Source organism: Mus caroli, chromosome X (assembly GCF_900094665.2).
Source record: "Mus caroli chromosome X, CAROLI_EIJ_v1.1, whole genome shotgun sequence".
Taxonomy (NCBI): Eukaryota; Metazoa; Chordata; class Mammalia; order Rodentia; family Muridae; genus Mus; species Mus caroli.
The window spans coordinates 129,536,543-129,556,254 of record NC_034589.1 but is presented as its reverse complement, the minus strand read 5'-3'; the positions used below and the strand labels follow the sequence as shown (position 1 = coordinate 129,556,254).

The 19,712-nt window shown below is 37.4% G+C and overlaps 1 protein-coding gene across 2 annotated transcripts in view; it reads right to left on the bottom strand.

Moving 5' to 3' along the window:
- Window positions 1–13,416, bottom strand: part of Vsig1 (V-set and immunoglobulin domain containing 1) — a 34,703-nt gene extending 21,287 nt beyond the window's left edge. Inside the window, exons 1-3 of one of the 2 annotated variants that reach the window (XM_021153420.2) lie at window positions 13,298–13,416; window positions 4,627–4,793; window positions 1,349–1,456 (exon numbers count right to left, since the gene is read on the bottom strand). In XM_021153420.2, the coding sequence (XP_021009079.1) occupies window positions 1,349–1,456; window positions 4,627–4,793; window positions 13,298–13,349 (327 nt within the window). In that variant the 5' untranslated portion in view covers window positions 13,350–13,416. The remainder of the gene's footprint in view (window positions 1–1,348; window positions 1,457–4,626; window positions 4,794–13,297) is intronic. The other variant, XM_021153421.1, reaches the window with a different exon arrangement.
- Window positions 13,417–19,712: the final 6,296 nt, after the last annotated feature.

The window sequence follows — 19,712 nt, the reverse complement described above, 5'->3', positions numbered from 1 at the left end:
GAGGCCCATTGGACTTGCAAACTTTATATGCCCCAATATAGGGGAATGCCAGGGCCAAAAGAATGGGAATGGGTGGGTAGGGAAGTGGGGGGGCGCTATGGGGGACTTTTGGGATAGCATTGGAAATGTAATTGAGGAAAATATGTAATAAAAATATTAAAAATTTAAAAAAAATGTAAGAAGCAAAAAAAAAAATCATATGAAGTCACTCAATTCTGGGGAAGGAATTGTCCAAATTGGAGACATGTTGTGGATATGAGGATGGTGAAGGATTTTTTTTATTATATGTGTTGTAAGAAATAGTTGTCTAACAAAACCATGTTAAGCAGTGTCAGTGTGCATTTTGACCATGGGTAAGTGTTGTCTCTAGTTTTAGCAATAATAATGCAGACAGAAAAGGGAAGCATCTATGGACAGAAAGGTACCAGATTTCCCAAAACTTCCTTGTTAGTTCCCTTGTAGCAGGTACATTTTCAGAGATTATCCCCCGAGTGATGGAGTGAAGCTGTCCATATTTTTAGACACAGGACATTTCTGAAAAGAAGACCAAATGGACACTATGTACTCAGGATCAGAGGGCTTATGGAAAGAGCAGTTTCCATGCACCAAAGGGACTTCCCTAGAGAGGACATTGAGACACAGTATCTGGCCCTGGGTCCTGGGAAACACTGGGCCTTAGAGTCAATTGCTTTTTAATGCAATGCTTTTGAAGAGAGGAAGATAGACATGGGACAAAAGCTGGCCACTAGCCTGGTCAGAGCAGCTATAGGCCTTGAAGTCTTTTGGAGGGGGATTAAGAATTCCAGGCATGGAATTGAGAAGAGAAAACTAAAAAACTCTCTAGGTTTTATTTTATTTTTACAAATGTATTTATGTGTGTGAATGTATATCTATGTGTGGTTGTGTGTGCACAAGTGCAGGAACCCATGGAGGCCAGAAAGGGGCATTGGATCCCACGGGCTTTGAGTTACAGGCAATTGTGAGCCATCTAACATCATTGCTGGGAATCAAACTCAAGATTCTGCACTCGTAACAAGCTTTCCTAACTGTTGAGCCATCTCTCAAGCCCATACTTCTCTCATTTTTATTAACACAAACAATACACATCCCAGTACTTATAGGCTGAGGCAGGAGAATATTAAGTTCAAGGCCAGCCTGCATTCTATAGCAAGATCCTGTCTCAAAAACCAAACTACAACAATACAACCTTCCCCAGAGTTATATAGAGCTTACATGAATCTCTATTGCTATCATACAGAAACCCTTCCATCCCACTCCTAAGGCAAGTCTAGTGTTCTAGATTGCAATTAGTGCAGGGGTCTAGTAGTACACCAATGGGTTTTCTTACCTGAGAGGTCCAGCTACATCTTCCCCGAGCGTCTCTTGAATGCATCATTTTTAGACACTGACTGACTGCCTTTTCCTCCATACCCTCAGTTTTGGGGTGCGAGACATGCTGTGTTTGAGCAGAAATGAGTGCATCTGAGAGCTGAATGCTACATGCTATATCGCCATATCAACCTATGAGCTGAATTAAACCACTTAGTGGTCAGACTAGTAACACTTTACTCCCATATACCACACAATGTCCTAGAAACAGTAGTCTCTATTATATATACATGAGTAGGGGTGGAGAGACTTGAGAGGAGATTTCCTGTATCATGGGCTGGCCTTGAACTTGTTAGAAACCCATGAATTACCTTGGTTTTCTGATCCTCCTCCTTCCAACTTCTGAGTTTTATTAGTAAAGGCATGCACTACCATGCCTGGTTTATGCGCTGCTAGGGACTGAACTTGGGGTTTCATGCAAGCATTATACCAAGTGAGCTATATCTCCAGCCTAGCCATCTCAACCTTCCCAAAATATCCCCGCCCCAGCATTCACTAGATGAACTTACAGTGTGTTCTACAGAAGTTTGAATTCCTGGAATTGCTCAAGCAAAGAAGGTGCATGAATAAAAGCTAAATTCTATTTTGAAAACTACAATCTCAACCCAGGATGTTTGCAAAGTCTTAGCTGACTTCATAGGAATGAGTGGTAGCAGAGAAAAGGGTCTGGATTCCCCCTCCAGTCCCTAGGGATCTGGTAGGGAGAGCAACTGGGGGCCCAAGACCAGGAAATTCCTAGACTCTGTCTCGGCTGAGTTATATAGTTAGAGTAAGTGTATCTTGTTGGGCTGTTTTCTCTAGTCCCTCCAATATAGCTGGGACATGGGTGATAATTTTGCAAAATAAATCTTATGAATGGTGATGTTAATTATAATAGCTCATATTCACTGAAAGTTTGCACTAGAACTCTTCCTTGTGTTCCACAAAAAAAACATCTCATTCAATCATTTCATTAAAGCTGTCAGCGAGGTGAGTAGCCCTGTTTTACAAGAGGAAAAACTGGATCTCTAAAAAGTCAAGTGACTTGTCTAGGGTAGTCAAGCCAGCAACTAGGAAGGCAGAATTGACATCTATCCAGAGGTTTCTACTGGGACTCTGAACTGATCCCAAAGAAAAGCCCATGTATGCATGGGTATGAGAAGAGGACAGGGAAGGAAGGGGAGGAGAGGAAATCCAGTTATCTAGAAGTAGAAGCTAAAAGAGGGCTGTGATGGGGATATGGCAAGGGTGGGTAAGCTGAAACGGGATGGGAAAACAAGACAAGGAACTGTGTTTTGGCAAGTGTTTTTCATCCTCCTCCTCCTCCTCCAGGAGGCCTGTTCTTCCTCAGCATGGGCACTGCGCAGGTTTCAAGCATTTTTCTTTTGATCTAGCAGCTCAGGAGAACAGACCTCATTTGATTTGGCAAGGAAAGAATCAATTCATCAAACACTTGTAAAGAGAGGGTTTTTAAAATTCATCTAAGAGAAGTCCTGAGCTCCAGCCACACTCACTATAATTGCCTAAAGCGTTTCCCCCTTGCAGTCTCTTCCTGAGAAAAGTTCACTGCTAGTCATAGTTCTCCCCTAGCTTTTAAGTGGCTAGAGTTCAATTAAGAGGTGGCTCTATTGATGCCAGAATCTGAGGATGCAAAGTGGGGAATTGGCACTCTTGAGCTCAGATTCACTTGGCCTGGTCTCCAGGAAGTGGAGGACATCTTGAATTGAGTACTGAGCATAAGACATCCCAAAAGATGCTGAAGCCTCTCTCAAATCAGCCACCACTTGAAAAACTGAGCAGGACTTCAAGTGTATGAATAATGTGTATGAAAAGACTCCTAAGAAATCAAATTTTAAAAAGAAGAGATCACGTGATTATCTTAATGAAAACAACCTGTGGGGAAAAGAAATTATTTCTTAGTTGACATAAACATGTCCAGATATTTTGGGTGACAGAAATTGGTTGTTATTTTCTTCTGATAGTCCTCCTCCTGCTGCTGCTGTTTGCATGGGATAAAAATGGGAGCAACTTACATTTTTTCAAGTGTTTTCATATGCCTTATGTCAGATCGTTTCCCATGAATACTTTCATCCAACTGTATTTTGAAGAGAGGCATGGAGTGATTCCCATATTGTCTACCATAACCAATATTAAACAAAACTGTTTAATTCTGAATACAGTGTAGCACTGACAGAATCTCCCAGTGGGTGATGTTTTCTGATAAGGAAATGTTCACAATCTCATGTAGAGAAATTTATTACCTACAAAGAGTCAGTAGGAGTTGAATCATAGCTGGCCAAGAAATTGCTCCTCTGAGCTCATGGCTTCCTTCTCCTCCACTTTTGCTTCTAGGCTTCACTCCCTTATCTCTCTACTACTACACCAACCTCCCCTTTTTGGCAAAGCCCAACTCAAGTGCAGCTGGCTATTCCAAACCACCATTGTTGGTCTCTTCATTATTTTGGACCATGAGTTATTCTGAAAAAAACTGTTAACTGTGGACCTTTTCCTTCAAGGGATGTATGGAGGTATGAATGGTCTATGAGTTTGCATACACGTGTGCACAGATATATACACAACTTTATGTAATACAATTTTAGCTCTTGGGGCAATTTTCAATAGGAATTACTCTCAAGGCCAAATGAAGAAAATCTGGTGCTGGGCAGTTTGCCTATGGAATCATCCTTTCACATAGGTGCTCACCTAACCCTCTGTTGGCAACTTCTTCCGAACCTTTTGTCCATCCCTTCCATCCTTTATCTTTTAACTTCATGCTGCCCTCAATTACATGGGTTTCATTACTACCATGGTCCTTCTCCATCAATCTGGGGGATTTCAAAGTGTCAGACTCAATCAGGAACAAGGTGCCAAATCCCTTGCCCGGCAGATCCCAGTTACTAGATTTGGCAGAGCTCTTCAGATCCGTTATGATTTACATGTGAACTGGGATCTTCTGAAAATAATGAGATATTTGTAGAATGCCCTTTAAGAGCTCCTGCTTATTTCACCTATAAGAAGGCCTGTGGCTATTCTGGAATACCTGACACACATGATGCTGACTATACAAAATTGAGATAACTGATGTACATAGTCACGCGACTGTCTTCACTGAACAGCTACCTAAAAACTCCGTGTCTCCAATTTTGTCATTGTTCTCAGTAGCTCCTTCATACTTCACTGTTCCTTCACACTCTATGCCAACAGTTAGTTTCCAGTGAGAACTACTAAGGGAGAATAATTTAATTAGAGAATCCTTACAGATATTGGCTCCTCCATTTCCTTATTGTGGAAGAAAGACCATTGAATTGAAAGCTTTTCCAGGGACTTCTCGGTGGTGGTATAGAGGCAGAGAAGAGTAACATTAGATCCAACAGTCACATTCACGAAAGTGTCTGGGATGGTCACTTGCACCATACTGACCTGACCTGAAATTATAATCATCACATAATTAGTAGTACATACTCACATTCTGATGGCATTTTCATCACAAATACACACATCTTGTGTAGCGACTCTATGATAGGTAGAGAGTAGAGTGAAACATGCAGGAGATCTGAGCAGACAACAGGCATGGGAAAGAGGGTTTCTATCAACAAGTTATTGGCATGAAGATGGTCAAACCATAGGTGATGGTGAGTTAATAGCACTGGGCTGGTAATTCCTATAAAAGTCATATTATATACAGTGTCTTACAGTCTTACCCAGGGAAACTAAAAGGTCTGGGTATGGAGAACAACCAACCCAGATTTCCCATGATCAGAAGTGTTCCTTGAATATAGAGCATTTAATTAAAAAACTGGAGACGTCAGAGCCAAGGCCAAAACTAGGAAAATTCTAGGCAAACCTGGATAAGCTGGTTGTTCTATCCCTAGACCACTGTGGGGGAGGGGGTATTGGGGGCAGAGTAGTGAAAGATCTAAATTATATCCACAGTAGTACAAAGATGCCAGATTACTTATAGACTTTCATCCTTTTATGAGTATGTAGTGGAGTGAACCAAAATCTATATCACAGGTAATAATGCCATCAATCTGGTGACCAGAGGAATATGTGTTGTGTATTTTTTCTCATTTTTTTAAGTTTTAACTTTTAACACAGTAAATGTTGGTAGAAGTATTTCACATGGAGAAAACTTTTTTGAGGGACCTCAGTACCCATTTGTAGTGTTGAAGATGGAAAACAGCTTGTGCATGCAGAATAGGCACTGTACCTCTGAGCTACAGACTCCTCCCCTCATTACTAGCTCACAATTTGGTTGCTTTGCACTATTTCACTTATTTTACATTTAGGTTTTACAGCTGAATATTTGGTCTCTTTTAGTCAATGCTCCACAGGTGCTTGGGGAAGAAACAGGCACTATGCTGTTATTGGGTTGTGTACTCTACATAAGAAGATATAATTCAAAGTACCATGATACATCTAAAATATACAAGATTCTGGGCTCGATAGCCAGCACTGGTAAATAAAAGAGAAATCAAACCACTGTCAATACTGGTGTCAATATTTTACTAGGTCCAGTGGTTTGTGTAAATTTCACTTCCATTTGGGTCCACTTGCCTTCTCCACATTTAAATGTCACCGTCTCGAGTATAAGATAATGGTATAATGTTTTGTTCAATCATCACTTATGATGCACAGAACTCACGAGTTAAAGCAATTGCCTGTATGTGCAAGTATTTCTGCCCTTCCTTTTGTCCTTTTATTCTTCCTAATTCTTCAAAATCCTTCCTTTCATCATCTTCTGTATTTCAGAAGTAATTCCTTTAAGTGTTTTTCAAGGGTAGGCCTGCTAAGTAAAGATATTCCACCCCCTTAGACTGAGAATCTCATAATTTTCCCTTAATTCTTGAGATATAGCTTCACTAGATACAGATTCTATTTTCTGTCATCTCTGCTGAACTACTGAGTGTATCAGCATGTTTCTTCTTTTTATTACTGTATTTTGTTAGTTCTATAATTTCCATTTGGGTTTCTTGGGAAGACAAATAATCTAATTTTACTTAAAAATAATTCAAAGTAGCAGAAAGGAAATTGAGGGTGAAGTTATACATTCAAACAGTCTTCAGGACTGGAAATATGGCTTGGGAGTAGAGTACTTGCCTTGCATGAACAAAGCTCTGATTAGAGAAAGTCTTCAGAGAAATAGATGACTGCAATGTCTGACTTTTATTTGACTTCTTTGTTTCTTAATTTAAAATTAACTGAAAAATATTTGTACATGTGGTATGCATATGTGGTTTGTTTGGTATTCAGATATATTACAGAATAATTATATTATCAATTGATATATCCATCATTTAATGCATTTATCATATTTTGGTAATGAAGACATTTAGAGGTGGCAACCACAGAGCTTGCATGGATCTATGCCAGGCCCTCTGCATACATGCCATTGTTTCCTTTAGCTTGGATTTTCTGTTAGACTCCCAACAGTGCATGTGTATTCGTGGAGGAGGGGTTGACTCTTGACTGCTTGTAGGACTTTTCCCCTCCTACTGGTTGCCTTATCTAGCCTTGATATGAGGGTCTGTGTCTAGTCTTATTGCATCTTGTTATGCTGTATTTGGTTGATATCCCTTAGATGCCTGCTCTTTCCTAAAGGGAAAAGGAGGAGTAGTGAATCTTGGAGAAAGGAAAGGTGGCAGGTGTGTGGGGGGAAGGGGGAGGGAGAGGAAGGAGAGTCTGTGGTTGAGGTGTATTGTGTGAGAGAAGAATAAATTTAAAAGAAACATATTCTCTTAGCCATTTTCAAATACACAGTATGGAACACTGGGCCCCCACTGGAGGAGCTAGAGAAAGTACCCAAGGAGCTGAAGGGGTCTGCAACCCTATAGGTGGAACAACATTATGAACTAACCAGTACCCCCAGAGCTCATGTCTCTAGCTGCATATGTAGCAGAAGATGGCCTAGTCGGCCATCATTGGGAAGAGAGACCTCTTGGTATTGCAAATTTTATATGCCCCAGTACAGGGGAATGCCAGAGCCAAGAAGTAGGAGATAGTGGATAGGGGAGCAGGGCAGGGGAGAGTATAGGGAACTTTCGGGATAGCATTTGAAATGTATATAAAGAAAATATCTAATAAAAAGGCAAAAAACATACAAACAAACAAACAAACCGAGGGACTGTGAATTTGAAGGAGAATATGGAAGGGTTTGGAGGGAGAAGAGGAAAGGGAGAAATGTAATGAAATTATAATCTCAAAACACTTTTATCCCAAAAAAATATATAATATACTAACTATCGTCACTTTATTATGCAATAGGTCTTAAAAATACTCCTCTTGTCTAATTGGAACTTTGAATCTGCTGAACATCAATTTGTGCTAAATACTGGAGAGACAATATTGAACTAGAAGTTCCAATCTCTACCTGCCATCTCTCACAGATCAGTGTGGTAGTGGATGAAACTCAATGACATGGGGAATACAAATCTGATTTAAACATTCCCTGATGTTTTTTAATATTGGAAGACACATATATCTATAATAATTTGAGATCTGTAAAAGCTCAAAAATACATATCAGTATTCAGACAGTATTTTCAAACTATAAACTAAGACATTTTAAAGGATACTACACATTTTCTCACAATAGTAAGGCAAAACTTCCAGAGCGTTTTTTTATTGGCCAGATTGCCAATATTCAGAATCATAACCAATTCTCAAACTTTGACAAAAAGCTAGTTTTCAGGCATCAGTTACCCTTAATACAGTAACAACAAACATCACAGCTTCAAGCTATGGAACTTGGTACTAGTTTTTAATTTTTCAAATAAACTTCATTATATAAACCTTAGCCCATGCTAGGCCCAGTATCTTTCTGCCTGCTGCCTGTGGATCAAGATGTAAAGCTCTCAGCTATTGCTCCAGTGTCATGACTGGCTGATGCTGCCATGATGAAAATAGGCTAAGCCTCTAAAACTGTGCTGGGACAATTTGAGTTCATTCAGGTTGGCTTGCATCCATCCAAACTTTATCAAGGAACACCATTTACACACTGGTTTTAAGCTTTAACCTTTTGGATATATAGAATGTTTGGTTGTTCCAGACATCCCTGTAATTAAGTGAATCTTAGGCAGTTGTATGGTTTCTCTGCTCTAAAGAAATCAATGAAACCAGCAGGATGCCTGCCTGAATGTAGCACAGAAAATGATTTAGTAGAAGTGGATTTGACAGGTCATGAAAATGCTGAGTTTGTTAAGAATTAAATGAGAAAAGAGAGCATAATAATAAAGATGACTTAGTTTTCCCAGATAATATAAAACTCATTCACACAACAGACACAATCCATGTGTCTGAGACAGAAACACCTTTATTTTCTTTTCCTTTAAGTGGAGTTGGATCTTTCTTTCTTTTTTTTTTTTTTTAAAGATAAGAAAAACACGGAGTATTTCAGGTACAAACAACAGCATCAAGCAGAGACTTTGTCTTATTCCTTCACACCTGAAAATTACTCTCTGCTGGAAAATTTAAGGAGTTATGATTGGGAATGAGGTCATGGGAAGAAACTCTGCTCAGACCAAGGAGCACTTACAAATGTATTACATCATCACATAGTGAAAAGTTTGAACTCCTAAATGAAAAATCAAAGGCTAATAAATAGTCTTGTTTGTAAAAACTAGCTCTTCAAGGGTGAGAAGAGATGTGTACAGAAGTTAAAAGGCATAGGTCCCAGAAGACCACAGAGAGACAACTCAATGTATAAATGATCTCATCACGGAAACTGCTTTTCAATGACACTGAGATAAACGGAAAGGAATATTCAAGGATATTCCAAAGAAATCTGATGACAGAAAAATAAATCACTGAGAAACAAGAATCTAAAAACCCAGGTACCTATACTGACACTTTTGATGAGTATTTAAAAATAGTATTTTTCTTATATTTTAATAGGGAACTATAAATATCCTTAACATACTTCCTTCTTGGGGGCTGGAATGATAGCTCAGTGATTTAGTGCATTTGTCATTCTTGAAGAGGACGCTAGCATCCTTTCCACTACCCATATGCTGACTCACAAAGCCATTCCTATTATTCTAGAGGATCTAATGCCCTCTTCTGACCTCTGTAGGCACTAGTCACATACATGGTTCACATATATTCATGTAGATAAAATATTCATGCACATTAAATAAATAAATAAATAAACAAATGTAAACACTTTTTAAAATACTTCCTGAAATTAAATATTTCAGTGCTTTGTGAAACACTAAACATTAATATTTTGTCTATTTTTAAAAGCATCATACTAATCTATAGAACATGGCACATAGTTTAGAGGAAGTGTGCACATGTTGCTTACTCCATAACATCAATAGCATACTAAGAAGCATATAATAAAGTATAGCAAGTGTGGTGGTTTGAATATGCTTGGTCCAGGGAGTGACACTATTTGGAGGTGTGGCCTTGGTAGAGGAAGTGTGTCATTGTGGGTATGGGCTTTAAAACCCTCCTCCTAGCTGCTTGGAAGCCAGGCTTCTCCTAGCTGCCACTGTCTGGCCTTGATGATAACAGACTGAACCTCTGAACCTGTAAGCCAGCCCAGTTAAATGTTGTCCTTATAACAGTTGCCCTGGTCATGGTGTCTGTTCACAACAGTAAAATCCTAACTAAGACAGCAAGAGTCTTCAATAGCCATAAAATAGGATTAGTTGAGTGGAGTGACACCAGCTAAGTGGAGCAGATAATTCTAATAACAACAATCATAATAACAGAGTCAAAATCATTTTGATATCATGGGAAAAGAAACACTTTATCACTGTGAGATATATGCATATATACATATATGTGTGTGGTACGTCCATTTAATTTAAGGCATACTGATCTAGTAGTACTCAAGTAAACTCAACTTTCACTATGACCTTCACAGTCATTTAAACTCCTGAGATGCAGTTCTTCATCTTTGAATAGTTTCTTATGATTTTTGTAAGGATTAAATGAATATTTTAACATTTTGCCCGCTATGAAGAGGATAATATGTGCATAATGAACAGGGCAAATGAGGCACTAACCAGTAAGCAGTTCTACAAACATCAGGAGAAAATTTTTTCTTCCCCTGGATTAATTCATATATTTTTATTTACTTGTTTTCTTATTAATATATTCACCCACTCTACATCCTGATGGCAACCTCCTCTCCTTCCTCTCCTTTCAGTCCCTCTGTCCCACCTTTCCTCCTCTCACTCTCTTCTCCCCTTTTTCTCAGAGAAGTGAAGGCTTCCCAGATATTATTTATATATATATATGCATATATGAAATAATTTTATAATAAAAATAATATTTAAAACTGAGAAAATAAAAAAATCCACATTAACTGAATAATAAATAAATAACAAGCTAAAGACTAAAACACACTTTATGAAAATCCTAGCTCACAATTTTCCTCATTGACTTGACAGAATTAATGAACAAGGCAAAACTGAGTATATGGTTGAAATGTACATGACTGCTTAAGTTTAAATGAATCAACATTCTAAAGGTTTTCAATGTGCCCTATTTTGGTGATGATTATTCATTCATTTAATGCCTATTATGTGGGCAAGGTCTTTGCTCATTTGGAGGATTACTGGACTACTACCATGCTATGGCAGAAATACTGCTCAACTGGCTCAATTTCCTAGGTGCATTTCAAGTAATTTCATCTCTATCCACTTGCATGTAAAGATGCTCCATATTTTAGTTACAAAATGATATAACCAAATGATCCTACAGTTTTTGTGTTTGACTTCAAAACCAACGTGAAAAGACATTTCCTTCTCTCAAATGCATACCTCCATTAACTGAAAACAAGAGTAATATATCTTTCCAACAGGTGACAAATACATATCACCAGGCGCTAAAACCATACTTTAGTTTTTGCACCACAAAGTTTTAACGAAAATTCATTTTTCTGAAATGGAAATTAAGACCTCAGACATCAATGAGAATATTTTGATTAAGATAACATCTTCCTGATTAGCTGCACAGAAATTTGATTTTAAATATGAGTATGAAAATCATTTCCAGATGTCTGGGTTTGGGGGTGATGAATTATTCTTTCAACACATTTTTACTAGGGTCCATGTATCATGCTTGATACAAAAATAGCCTTTTTATGGAACAAATGCAGGTTGAGCACGAAATTGTACATTTATAAGGTATTATTAGTTTTCCTACCGCTATAATACCTACTGATGGCTCCTAATCAGCCAAGGGACTTGGATCTCTGAGATTGACAGGTATAGATTACCTAAATCTTCCCTTGTATGCCTTTCATAAGGAATGTGACTACAGCAGATCACATCCTATCATACCCCATTTTCATACCACCTCCTGTGCAATCAGATTTTGCTTTGGGCCAGCTAAAACATATATCCATAAATACACAGCAAATGTCAAACAATGACAAAAACAAAAACAAAAAAAAGGCACACAGCTGATTTAAGAGAAAATACCCAGGTGTTGTGGCTCACTCTGATTGGGCCATCTACTGAAAGTTACAATCAATATACCACCATTATGCAAAATCATTGTTTAAATAATAGGAAAAGTGAGGTACAAGGCATAGGCCCCATTTGAATATAATATACATTCTTACATAGAAAAAATAATTTACCCAAATCTGAGTGGTAAGATTATATTTTTATTTATAAATTTCTGTATTGTCAAATACAGTAAATATCCATTATATTTATCATCAGTAAAGTTATATAAATGTATATTTATTTGTAATAAAAGTCATTCATGTACGTGTTATGATCCTGTGTCTAATATAGAACAGGGTACGGCTTTACAGAAAGAATTATGTTGACTAAAGGTGTGCTCCCAGAGGGTTGGTACATAAAACTCAGTGTTTGACTCAAGTAGCTAACAACTGAAGAAGATGACAGAGATTTTCCTCATCTATCAAGTAGAAACAAAACTCTAAGATCAAGTAACTACCACATTTTCCACTATATGGCCACAATAGATCATGGGATACATTTAATAGTTCTTTCTGGCGACTTTTGACTCCATATAACATCTTTGTTTAAGCATTTAATAATAGATATTTAAATTTTTTTCTATTAATCACATGACAGTATTTAAATGAACATTTTCCCTATTCCTAAAAAAGTTAGGGAAAGAAAATGGAAACATTTAATCACACCACCCAAAAAGAACCATGATTATTATATTAACTTTGTTTAATTTATTATAATTAATGTTTGTGTATCTTGACTTTTCACTCATTTTATTTTAGCATGTTTTTGTACCATTAAACATGCTTATAAAATTGCATGCTAATGATAGTTTAACATTACACATGACTTAAAAGAGCACCCTTGTTTTATAAACAATATGATTGTAGCTACCATAAACTTAACTTACTATCAGAACAGATTCAAAATATACACATTAGTTTTAAAACCCCAGCCAAGGGACTTTCCAAACCAATTGGGCCTCTCTTGAGTGTAACAAACACTGGGGTGTGGGGCTCTAAAAATGGTGTTTGTTCTGCTCAAATCCCTAAACTCATCCATATTATCCATATTATGGTTTGACTATTCGATCAGTGAGTCTTTCTCTAGTGTCCCCACACATATGTTCATGCCGTCTTCAGGCTTTTCTTGCTCTGGCAAAATGAGTCAAACATAGTGAGCTTAGGGGAAACACTGAACTAAAACAGAAATTTTATCTTTAAAGTGCAAACTTTGCTTTCTGGGTAAAATTGCTTGTTCACCTCTCAAACTAAAGAAAATGGGAAGCATTTCACAAGGTCTGTAAAATAATTTGGCTGCAGAATGACCTCCCAACCATCAACACCGAACACATTTATTAAACAAGAGTTCTGAAAATAGACAGCATATTTACTCATCACAATCTCTTTGAAGTCTAGGAGACAAAGATCTTTGTAAATATCTGAGATTTTAGTCTAAAAGGAAATTGGACTTCCAGTTGCCATTCCTTACCTGCAAGGCAGTTTAAGATCAGAAAGACCTTCCAAAATGCAAACACCATCATGCTGAAAGTTGCTTGGAGCAGCAGGTGCCAGTCCGAAGGCTGCCTGAACTAGGCTGAGTTTCAAATTGGCTTCTTCAGTCACAGCCTGGCTTATCAGCTGGGCATCACCAAGCAAATAGGCCTCCTTACACTTGCTTATTGGGCACTGACTTCTCTCTGAACAAATCTGTGTTTATTTGAAACCCTTTTCCCCAGGGGTGTGTCCCCTTGATATATTTGCTACTGTGTTAATAATAAACCACGCACTTAAATCCTTCCAGCTCTTTGTACACAGATTCTCTTAGGTTACATTGTTTAAAATCAACCCTTTTTTTTTTTTTTTTTTTAAAAAAGCTGTACTTGGAGGACCTCCTCCAGTTCTTCCCATAAGATATCTTGGTCCTGCTGCTTCTAAAGTGAATGGTAGATTCGTCCCATCTCCAACCTGCTGCTTCCATTTTGTTCTAGATATGACGTTAGCCTAAAGCAGCAGCTTCCTGAATGGTCTCCTGGGTTTCTTTCTCCTTCATCCTGTGTAATAATTTGTACCAGTCTCAGGCTAATGTCTCAACTCTAATAAGGCATTTTCAGTAACACTCTCCACTGATTGGACTGTCAGCAAATCCAGGGTCCTTCATCTGGATTCGCAGCTTTTCGTGATCTGGTCTTCATTAAATCTGAACTAGAGTTATAGTAAATGCTGAAAAGATTTATTGCACAAAGTGTTTAGTCAGACAAAAACCCACTCGTTTCAAATGATGTTTTATGAACTTTAATTTACAAGAAAACAATTTCACTTCCATCTTGCTTTAGCCAAGTGAATTCCTCCCTCTTCAGAACCCCCTTCACTTCTATAAAACCTAACTCCTCCTTCCAGACTTCCCTATCCACATCTATGTCTGATGCTAAACCTTAAGGACTTCTGATCCTTAAAATCTTCCATTCCCTCATCTTTATGTCTGAGCACATTCTCAGACTTTGTAAATGTACATGCCAGTCCTCCCTAGGATACCCCTGGCATAAATTCACATTTTGCTTGCAGGCAATTGGTATCGGGCAGGCGATACTAGATTGCTCCCCCATAGTTTCCTATTATTAACTGAGTCTCACCTAGATCCAGCGACTGTGACCTCTTCTAGGGAGAGTGAGCCTCTTCAGGGAGAAAGATCAATTCTTATACAGGAAATTCCTAACTTAAGATAGTGTGTCTCAAAATATACCAAATAACTCATATTCTTACAGAAACAAAACAATGAGTCACAGTCTCTGTCTTATACAGACCTTACTTGAAAACCAGCTTAATTCTGAGTATCATGCCATAAAGAATGGTGGTAAACAGGGGGTGAAAACCAACCAGTGGCAGAGAAAAACACATTTTCCCCTTCCTGGCAGGAATTATGCACAAGACACTTTTTTGCAAATAAATATTGCATGCCCTTGATACCTACTTTCCTTTCTGAGCCCAGCCCCTTAGTCCTGTTTCTAGGCTGTCGTTAAGGGGAATACATTTCCTCAGAGATCTCATACTCCAAATTTCTTTTTCCTTTCTATCTGTAGTCCTCCAGAAAACATCACCATTTGTAAAATCCTAGTACCAAGGCAAGAAGGAACATTGCTACTTATGAACAATTTGCAATCTGTTCGCACTACTGATGATCAATGGCTGGTGTCCTCCACCTAAATTTCTGATCAGGAGAATTAATCAATGAGAAAAATTATAGGTGAAGTTCTGCACCAGAGGACAGTTTTGTAGGGTGGCTCTCTGAAGGTGCACACCAGCTCTTCTGAACCTTTGTTATTAAACCTTGGCTTCCAAATCCATGAAGTCTCCAAAAGACCCACAAGTTTTTATCAAAAGCCATTGACATTTCTGTTCGCATGAAGGTCAAATAGAGAAAGAGAGCTTGTTTAGATATAGCTATTTTCTGTTTTTTCTCCTTTGTTGTCATTGAAATTTTCAATATATGAACACTGTATTTACATCATTTCCACTCCCCTTTCTCCCCTCTACAATTCCTCCCATTCTCCCTCACCATTCTCTCTCAAACTCCTTGTCTATTCTTCCTCTTAGGTATGGTGTTTGTCAACCAGGTGCTTATACATTTCTTCCCATGTTCCATACATGGCCATAGTAGACTAGCCATATAACTGGTTGTCCTGGTTGGTTTTTTTTTTGTCATCTTGACATAAACCTAGATGTATCTGGGAAGATGGACTCTTAACTGAGAGCTCATGCCTTTAATCCCAGCATGTGGGAAGCTTAAATAGGAAGATTTTTGTGAATTCAAGGCCAGCCTGGGCTACAGTCAGAGACCTCATCTCAAACAAACAAACAAACAAACACACATAAGCAAAACCTAGAAACAAGATCCTTTCAAGAGACACAATCATTTTTAACAGAAATTTGATGATGTTACTCGTGTTATTCCATAATTTGATTTTTCCTGCATAAAAAGCATCTCTATTATCTTTGTCTTTATGTCCAATTACATCTGCAGATTTGTCCTATTTGTTTTTAAGGCTACATAATATTTCACAGTATAAGTGCACTATATATTTTTTCTGTACCAATAGAGAATAATAGAATAAATCATTTTCATTTTTCACTACAATAAACAATGGTGCAAGAGACATCTTTTGCTTAGATTTTGCCCATTTATATGACTATTTTTGTCAGTTTGGTGGCTACACGATGTGTAATTGTTTCTATAGATTGGGTCCCTAGAAAAAGATTGCTGAATGAAAGGACATGAGTATTTAAATATTTAATAGACTACAAACTTGTCCACCAGAAATTGTTCATAAAACTACATCTCTATGAAAAGTGTGTAAGAATACACATTTCTCACAACCTTGCTAACAATGAAAATGTCGCTTTCATGTGCACTGTTATCACAGTTAACACTTGATACTGCCTTAGGCTTTCATGTGTACTTCTGTACCTCAGTTCTAGGTTGCTGATGGAGCAGAATGGGCCCCAACTTGAAGTCAATTCTAATGTTCTCTATTTCTCTCACAGCTATATAGCCTCTGAACTCTTGCAAGGTGGCTAGGATTTTTTTTTAATTTTCTCCCATTTTTCACGTGTGTGGGCATATATCGGACATGTGTGTCTGTGTGTGCCTATGTAAGCCCAAGATTAATGCTGAGAATCACCCTCAATTGTTCTTTAAAGTGGCATGTCTGAATTGAAATGTGTGGCAGCACAGCACACACATCAGATTATATATTGAAACAATATCTGGAATCCATTGGATTAAAGAAAACACAATGTTAAAAATCTTTTAAAGGTTTAAAAGCACTGGAATCATTTAAAGACCGTGCAATTCATGTCTCACCACCCCCATCACCTGCATCCTCCTTGACGATGCTCTCCTATTACTCCTCTGCTTCAGCCACACTACTCTCCCATCATAAGGCAAATTCTTGGCAAGTTCCCATTTTTTAGAACATTGATTCTTGTGGCTCACACTACCTATGAATATTTCCTCTCAGATATGAATAGAGAAAATTCCTTTATTATCATTTAGTCTCCACTAGAATTTTTTTTCGAAAGACATCCATTGCTTACTTGCTTTTTTGATATAGAATTTTTGCTTTTATTATTACATTATAATTTTTAAAAATGAATTTTAAGTAACTAGAGAATTAATATATCAGACTTTTCTTTAAACTATGTATTATGAATTTGGGTCATAATTTGTTTTCATACACTTATTTTTGTTCATCAATGTATTTTATAGTTACATACAGTCTATCATTTACTACCTAGTATGAAAACTTAGTTTTTTGTACTGAAATATAAATAATATATAATATAAATATAAAACCCATATAAATATATTTACATGATTATATTTTAAAAGACAGGATTTTGCTATGTATCCCTGGCTGACCTGGAAGTCACTGTGTAGATCAGACTGCTCTCAACTTTTCAGTGATCCTTCTGCATCCGGGGGTCTACAGAGTGCTGGAATTATGAGCTGTTTATAAAGTTTTCAATTTTGACTTCTCACCAGACTTCTAATTACCCTGGACCTTTTTATCTGTTCTACTATACAGTAGTCTCCCCTCATCTGTGCTTTTTTTTCCCTACGATTTCAGTTAATCGGGGTCAACCATACCTCAAAATTACTTAACTATTAAGTTATAGCAATTAAAACCCTCTTATAAAAATAACTTTCATTATATTGTATTATAATAATTATTCTATTTTAATTATTAATTTTAATCCCTTGCCAAGCTTAATTTACAAATTAAACTTTGCCTTAGGCTTGCATGTATAGGAAAAAGCAGAATATGTATATAATATTAAGTAGTATCTGCAGTCTCAGGACACATCAGGGGTCTTAGAACATTATCTTTCATTAAGAAACTACAGTTTTCCCAGCAATAGTATATGATTTAAAAGGGTAAAAACTTATTTCATTCAATATTCTGAAGGTTTAACATGGCACCTGACAAATAGCTTATGTACGGGAACCTTTTATTAAAAGGAAAACTTAAGAATATGGGTTTAATCCATCTGAAATTTATTTCTCTGGAATATGAAATACAGTAAAAACAATTTTAAAACATTCTAGTGTCCCATATAGTGTCCAAACATTATCCGTTATGTAATATTTACTCTCTGGATATAGGTAAATCATTTGAAGCTAAGTCTCATTTATAAGGTAGGTGATCATATTAAGTAATGCTGCTTTGTAGTTAAAAAATGAGCTGTAATTACAGTAGAGTCTGTGTTTGGTTTGAGAGCAGGTTCAGAGGCAATCTCTGAGGTTTCCAAAGAGATCTATGTCATTATGTGGAAGCTACATGTGAATTAGAGACAGACAGACAGACAGACAGACAGACAGAAACAGAACACGAGAGTGGGGAATCCTGGGCTAAAGCGTCTCACATATATTGTTTGTTCACCAAAATAGTTTTGAGGAAATTGAAGTTTAAGGGACTTTTAAAAATATTTTTTCATTCATATTTTTATTATGAATAGGCATAATATTGTCAGTATTTAGGAGTGTACATATTATGTTTCTGTTGAATGAGTCCAAAGAAGGTGTTTCAAAGATCATATAAATGCCAAAGTCACCTGGCTTGGGGACAGGTGCTCTTAACATGTGCTTAAATCACTATGGTTTCAAGGACCTGGTTTTATATTGGCACCAACTGGATGCTTAAAAGAAGAATAGTGAATTCTATCGTTCACATTCATGATCTCTTAAACTTATTTTGAAGGATAACACTTATTTAGTTGCATTTGATGTGGCATATTACAAACTTTAAAATATCATCAACCCCATAACAACAGATTGCCTTATTCCAAGCTAACAATGAGTTACCTTGCAAACAATAAAAAGAAGTATCATGTAGCATGTAATTTTACAGTTTTGTTAACAATGAAATTGGAACTTCAGGGTAGGAACTCCAAGTCAAACTCTCAAGTGACACATCTTGTGGCCGTGTTAAACGAGATGAGTAATCCTTGCCCTGATATGCCCATGTTTAGGGCCTGGGATTTCTATCACTAATGAAACTAATACGAGCTTGCAGTTTTCAAATGTGCACTCTGTGTATCTGAGAATCTTCTAGGAACTTCTAGGAAAAAAAATGCTTATTTGTACTACGACGCAGAGGCACTTTAGGTGGATATTTCAAGAGGACTAGGAGCACTTCTGTACAGTTGAACTTGGGAAATATTTTTTTTTCTTTCTATCCTAAAGGGAAGAACTATGCATAAAGCTCTCCTTTTACAAATCCTGTTATAACAGTAAGAATGAGTCAGCTTCCTCTGAGTAGCCTGAGATTGCTTACCTAGCGATAGGAAAGAGGCTGGAAAGGGTTAGTACCAGGAACTCTATGGTAACTGATAGTGTGACTCAACTTGCTGTGTACATTAAAGGGTTTGGGGAAGCCTACTCCTAAGTAATTTGTATTGACACACTGTACAAACACATGTCATGAAGTCTGCTTTGGAAGAAAAATCACACGTAGGAGTAGTTGCACAGCACCCTTGGGGATAACACATATGTGTACATATCCATATTTAACACAAAGGCATCCTCGACCCTTAGTTGTTTCCATTTAGAAGTCCAACCATGAAAAACAACATTCGAATGCATGGCCTCAATTTTTTTTGATGTTTTCTTTTGGATTTTGTTTGTTTGTTTGTTTGTTTTCTTTTTTATTAAGTATTTATTTCATTTACATTTCCAATGCTATCCCAAAAGTCCCCCACCTGCTCCCCCACCCACCCACTCCCACTTCTTGGCCCTGGCGTTCCCCTGTACTGAGGCAGATAAAGTTTGCACGACCAATGGGCCTCTCTTTCCACTGATGGCCAACTAGGCCATCTTCTGATTCATATGCAGCTAGAGACATGAGCTC